At 48.3% G+C, this 6748-nt stretch overlaps 1 protein-coding gene across 2 annotated transcripts in view; it reads left to right on the top strand.

Moving 5' to 3' along the window:
• Positions 1-1980: 1980 nt before the first annotated feature.
• DPF3 (double PHD fingers 3) overlaps positions 1981-6748 on the top strand; it is a 258505-nt gene continuing 253737 nt past the window's right edge. For both annotated transcript variants that reach the window (XM_047862552.1, XM_047862553.1), the window contains exon 1: positions 1981-2013. In XM_047862552.1, the coding sequence (XP_047718508.1) occupies positions 1982-2013 (32 nt within the window). In that variant the 5' untranslated portion in view covers position 1981. The remainder of the gene's footprint in view (positions 2014-6748) is intronic.

Below are 6748 nucleotides of genomic sequence, written 5' to 3'. Positions count from 1 at the left end.
ACACAGTAAATGATTATACATGCTGAGAGTCTATATATTTTTTTAATTTGTAATATAAATTTGTTTTCCCTCTCTTATAAAATTGTAAGCCTCATGCACGGCAGGTTCTACATTTCCTGCTTCCTTTATCATATATTAAGTATATGATATTAATATGATAATATATTAATATATTAATAAATATATTAAATATATATATTAAAATACGCTGTTGTCTTCCAATCTGAATTGCTGCGGATTTGATATCTCAAAGAGGATGGTGGGAGTTCTGGCTGATACTTCAAACTCATCATAGTTCTTGGGGCAGGTTGAATACAGTGTTTGCTTTTTAAGGTTGTCAAACCCCATTCCAGGCCAACAACTAGCTTTTGAACGAGTCCCTTGACAAATCAGTAAGAAAGGGATTTTTCAAACTTTAATTTTAGAAAAATGGGTAACTTTTTTCAAATGGCAAGATGCTATGCAAAGGAGTTACAAAGCAATCTATAGGACTTGACTATGCTATTAAGTAGGCAGAAAAAAGGAGTTAAAAATTTCAAGCCTTACAAACATACCCAGTCAGCCCTGTTCTGTTTTTCTGTAACTCTAATAGTGTATGGAATTGAACTCTGAAAGTTCTGGAACTTTATCTATCTATCTATCTATCTATCTATCTATTTATTTATTGCCACTGAGAAAGGAAGTGAGAGGGCACAGCCCTGAAGAACTGGCAGTTTGGCATCTCCTCTCCCCCTTTTACCCCTCCTCCTCTATTTTAGGTATTTGACCTGATTAAACAACTTTGGGATGTTAGCCAGATTTCTGTATGCTAACGAGGCCCCTATTCATGATTTAGCGGGTTTTCATCCACCGGGAGCTTCCCGGATGCCCAGTGGAAGCCTGGCTTCACAGAAGTCTCCCAATTTTGTCGGGGGTTCGCCAGTGAGAAGTTCACAATGACCTGGGGGCAGACACGACTCTGAACGCCTCGGGTCATACCGGATTTTTCATTGGCAATTTTTTTCCACTTTGTATCTAAGGAGTGAAAGGTGACGCCAGAATCGCGTGTGCTACTCCCCGAAAGAGTCTCTGGCAACACCTTCTGTCTAGTTACTCTTTCCTAGTAGCAGGAAGCGTTTCCAAAAGTTTCCTTAAACCTCCTCTATTCCTAAGCCTAAAGGTCAGAGCGCCAGCTCCCACTTGGCTCCCCAGCCGTCCGAAATCTGATCGTTTCAGAAGTTTCTGATGTTTGTAGATTAAAAGAGGTGGTAGTGGGGAACCGCGCAGAGTGACCACCGCGCATTACGTAACGGAAGCCCTGGCTGTAGGAGGGAGCGAGCCTGACATTGAGACATTCCAGGAGGAGGGGAGTTGCTGTCCTGGAGTCGCCAGGAACGGCGGCAGCAGTTCCAAGAAACCAAGAGAGAAAGGTGGCCGAGATAAAGAAAACACTACGGGAATGAGAATGTTAACAAGCCTTAGGACCCAGAGCATTAGCAGACGGCTGGGCACGTGTAGTAATTTGTTAGACGAAACGGCAGCCTTCCAACTTTTGCAGGGGAACAAGGAGATTTGCCCTTTGGGGGATTAAAAACGTTACAGCAAAGCCAAAAGCTAATGAATGGGGTTCAGTGGTTTGTTGGCAGTACTTAAATATTTCTGTCCAGGAGCGCAAACTCTCTGCAATTCTTTAGAAAGTAGGGACTCAAACCAAACTAGAACACTCTCCGGTGCTTCTCCACTTTCCCAAATCCAAACAGGAGCTGCTCGAGCGGTACTGCCCCTTTAAGACCTGCTTGCTCTCGGGCTCTACAAAAGGGAGTGACCTCTGGGCTTTGACAGCTCCCCTAATAACTACCAACGTGCAGGCCCCGCCCACCTGGCAACCAGCAGCGCCAATTGGCCAGCGGGCCGGTATCCCGTGCTCTGATTGGCTCGCCGCTTCCCCTGAGCGAACCTTTAGAACTCTGAGACAGACAATATTCTGTTACATTGTAGCAAAATGGCGACTGTCATTCACAACCCCCTGAAAGCGTAAGTAAGACTAAAAAATGTACATATTCCGCCTGGTTTCAATATGAAAAAAAAGGCGCCTTCCGCGTGCTGAGCGCTGCCAATGCACTGCGCTTGCAGGCGCCTGCAGCCGCGGCGGGGCTTCTCTTTTCTTTCAGCTCTTACTTCTTCATCTTCTTTTTTTTTCCCCCAACGCGCAGAAATGTCAAGAGATGCAATTAACAAGAAGAAAATTGTTACATTTGTGTTCTGCTTAATTGGAGGACTGGCCGAGAGGGGTTAGCGGCAGAGGAGCCAGGCGCTCGAGTGCTGTACAGGGGGGTCGTGGGCAGCTCGGGGACAGCACAGTCCCCCGAGTGCCCGGCCTCGCGGGGCGGCGAGCGCGGCGCGGGGGGCGGCCGAGCTGGGGGCGAGCGCCGGGCAGGGGCCGCCTGGGTGCACTTGGCTGAGCCCCGCGGCTCCTGAGTCCGCAGCCCCTGCCCGGCTGCTTGGTCCGCCGGGGCGAGCGGACCGTGGCAGCTCTGGAGTTTGCAGGGCGCTCTACGCCTTCCGATCGCTTGCGGGGAGTTTGTGCAAACCTTCCGGAGTTGGGAGGACCGCAGGGGGAGCAGTGGGTCCCGGGAGCCCTGGGGCCCAGGTGGTTGCCCGGGGCTTTCCTGCTGGGGCAGCCCCCGGAGCGTGACGGCGCTCCGGGCGGTCACCGGTGTGTCTGTGTGTGTTTGTGGGCGAACTGGCTGTAGTAAATTAAGGACTCGGGTTAACTTGGGGTTGATTTGGAGGCAGGGAAGCTGCAGGTCTTATGAATGGTGTTCTCGCCTCCGCTGGGTGAAAAGCCGAGGCGGGTATAGAGGCAGCTTGGGGCTCCCCGCCTGAGCCGGCGGCTTCTGCTCCCGGCCAGAGCGAGGGGCAGGTGCCTCTGGCCGCCGCCGGGAGACTTTGAGCGGACGCCCAGATCCCGGACGCAGGGGGGCGGGCTGGGCGAGGACATGCGGGGACCAGTCCCTGGGTCCGACAGCCAATTCCTGCCTGCCTTCCTTCCCCCTCCTTTTCATCCTGGCTTCCTTCCTTCCTTCCCTCCTTCCTTCCAGTCGGTGGAACTGTTAAGCCGCCAAGTCCGATCGCGATCGCGGAGTCGGGGGAGGCTTCGGAAAACTAGCGTCGCTCTAAAAGGGGTGCTATTGGCGATGATGTTGGCAGAGGAGATCTCCCTCCCGATCGCTGCGCGACGTGGGTCGGGGTCCGCGCCGCTGGGACCCGGACTTCCCAGCTGGGCTGGTAGCCGCGGGCGAAGGGAGTGGGGGGGGGGGGGAAGGCGCGAGTGGGGGGCGTTTCATGCAGAATTCTCCCGGGTGTGTGGCCGATGCCAGTCCAGGTTCTTTCAACTCAGCGCACCGCGTTGGCACCCCAGGCTCCTCCTGGAGTTGAAAAGCAGATTCGCACTGGTGGTGGTGGGGGGCGTAGGGGGGTTCCCTACGCGAAGGAACGCGGGACGAGAATCGGAAGTGTTTGCACCAGCTTATCTCCCCTCACTAACAGGGAAAAAGGTAGTAATGTCCTCCGTATCGGAGTTTTAAATATACATATATATATTAAAGCTGCAGTTAAGAGGGTACTGGAAGCTGATGTTGATCACAGAGCAGCTCCCGGCTTTAGTTCTCGCTCGCAAGCTCGGATACACTGCACTTGAACGCCACGGCGTTTCGTCCAAGAAAGAAAATGTTTTATGGCAGAATAAATGGGCGTAACTTCGCCGCATCCTCGCTCCCGGTGGCTCGCGAAGGCACACCGCTGATGCTGTGAGTTTCTACTGAACCCACAGCTGATTTGCAGTTTCCCCATTTCCCCCCGAAATCACACAGGCGGGCTGATGCCACCTGGTAAACTCAAGTGAGAGGAATCTATTTCACATGTGCGCCAGGTTTATTTCCTGCTGGGAAAGCGGTACCCTCGTTACCCTGGAGCCCGCTCACGCGCGGGCAGGCGCAGTATCTCTACGCTCCAGGGTTTCCCGGCTCGCTCCAGCTTTTTTGTTTGTTTGTTTTTTGAACTGCAGAAGGGTGCCTTTTTGGCAAGGTTGTCTGGGGTGGGGTGGGGTTAGAGGTGGAGGAAGGGACAGAGAAGCGGGCTGGTTAGTGGAATTAGTTCTTAATTATTATACTTGTACTTTGTGTAGAGACAGTTGCAATGAGATGTTTTGTAATTCTGTGTCACCACACACACACACACACACACACACACACACACACACACACATACACACACACGCACGCTCGCGCTAGCGTGCACACAACACCCCTGCCTGCTTTTTCTAGGTGGAAGTTGAGTGGTCATTTTTAATTAGCCCCTCCTTTTTGTATCTCGACCCCTTTCCCTGGAGGTAAGGAGGTGTAAACAATACCCCCCCCCCCCCCCCCCCCCCGCCCCCAGCCGAGCTTTCTGCACTCCGGACGGTTTTTGAACTCCTATGGCAGGAGCACACACGTTGTTATTGGGAGACCCACACCATCTGTCTTTATTTTTAAAAACAACTTGTTTAATAAAACATCTTTTATATTTCATTTGTTTTTAAAAGTTGCTGATCGGGAAACAATACACACGTAAATAAATTATGCATGGGATAAATTAGAACAAAGCGCAGAAACACATCCAGCTAAAGGGATGGTTGGTGGCGTTGGGAGGAGGGGAGTAGGGAGAATGGTTTGGAGAGCTAGGTTTTTATCCTCTTGTGTCCCTCCTCACAATGAAACGGAGCTGAACGACATTAGCATTTTCTCTGTGTGCGTCCCAGGCTCTCTCTCTTTCCTAAAAAAAAAAAAAAAAAGAAAAAAAAAGAAGAAGGAAAAAAAAAAAGCCAACAACACCGACGCCTTCTACAGAAACTGGTCACACAAAGGTTTCCTCTAGGATTGGGGAATAAAGTGGTGGTAGGTTAATGTGCTGGGGAGAAACAAGCTTAGGTTTCATGCAACACCTCTGTAGGGCTCTGTCTACCCTGAGTATGGACCATTCTTCATTATACTGGCTTTTTCCATGTGGGACATTCAATAATTCAATAGCTTGGGTAACTGGATGGCACAATTTGAATCTCATTGCTTTGGGGTCTTCCTTAGGGTCCCTAGCTCCTAGAGCCACATCTCCTCTCTTAGCAGTTTGGCTTTTTTCCTCCCTCTTTGATCTTCCCTCAACTCCCTTTCTTATTCCTCCTCCTTGTACCCTTCACCCCCTTCCTCTCTGAAGCTGACAGCCTGGCTTCTCTCTGTTGGCGCCTTTAACATCTTATTACTGCCCAACAGGGTGTTAGAGGCAGAAACAGGAGCCGCCTGGACTGATCAGATCACAAAGAGGACACGGCAGGTGGCCCCACAACCAAGCGGTCACATCTGGACAAATAGAATTTAAAAGCACTGATAGATTTGTATGATGTGTAAATGGGTAGTACATGTTATTTAATTTAGCAGCTACATTGTCTGAGCCTAGATGTGCGAGTAACCCTCATTTCTTACATGTACAAGCAAGATAAGGGCCATGTAGTCAAGTAAACCCACGCAGGTAACATAACTATGAATTTGATAAAGGTCTGTGTGTAAGTCGGTCACATAATATATCCTGGTTGATTTCTGCATATCTGGGAAACAATGCTTTTCATATAAATTCTAATCTTACTTCATATTCTAGTTCAGGTAAGCCACCCTCCCCCAAATCTGCTATCAACACTTTAAACAACTTACTCTTTTATTAAGTTATCAAAACCCTGGTTTGTATGCACTTAACTGGGAATGTCTGCCACCTTCTGCCAGACTTGATTATGCACATATGTATCTATTATTATAACTGCCTGCTTAGAAAAGAATAACTGTTATTATTATTTAATTATTCTGTCTAAACCAATAGGGCTTTTCCTCAACTATTTGTTTAAAAAGAATGAGACCAGTAAACTGTTTTTGTCATGCTTATAACTGTGAACATACAGATAGATAATTGTATTGAAACTTTCTTTTGTAAGGAGTTCCCCTTGCTTGGAGGTGTGTGTTTATATTTCTGTTTTTTTATTAAGGACACAATTCTGAGAGAAGTAAATACATACTTACTTAGCCAAGGTCAAACAGCAGGTCATGTGTGTAGACGGACTTCAAATCTTCATCTCTTTATACAGCCTGTGATCTGGATACACTGTATTCTAATCTAAAGTGGTTTCAGTGCCTGTGAAAGTTGTGTAATTGTGGCCACTTATAAGCCAGACCTCACTCTTGCTGTGGCACTCAGTTTAGATATCAGAGAAGAGAGGGTGGGGGGAGTTGCATTCCTGGTTCTAATCTCCTCTTAGCTCTTTCTGTTGGAGTGGGGCAACGTGGGTGGGTAGGTACTAAGTGGGGAATATGGAGGTTGGGACTTTGTGAACTTGTAGCCTTTTATGGACATTATTTTAGCCCCTTATGAAAAAGGACCCTCAGATATTTTAAGCCAACAAATATCTAAGAACCACCTTCTCCATCTGCTTCTGGTTGCCCATCAAAAAAAAAAAAAAAAAAAGCCCTGAATTCCCCAAACTTTATTAGCACATTATTTTTCATCAGGAAGAATGTCTGGTTTTGATGAGATACCCATAAAGGATATTAATTTCTGCAAGAACCCATGTAGAGGCATTGTCACAGGGTAAACCTTTGAAAATTATCTGGCTTGCAGACTACCTTGGGGACATCCAGAGATGGCTGGGAGGTTGGGAGCTGCTTAGATCCTTAGGTGGGCTGGGATTCAG

Source organism: Prionailurus viverrinus, chromosome B3, assembly GCF_022837055.1.
Source record: "Prionailurus viverrinus isolate Anna chromosome B3, UM_Priviv_1.0, whole genome shotgun sequence".
Taxonomy (NCBI): Eukaryota; Metazoa; Chordata; class Mammalia; order Carnivora; family Felidae; genus Prionailurus; species Prionailurus viverrinus.
This window is presented reverse-complemented; position numbering and strand designations above follow the sequence as displayed.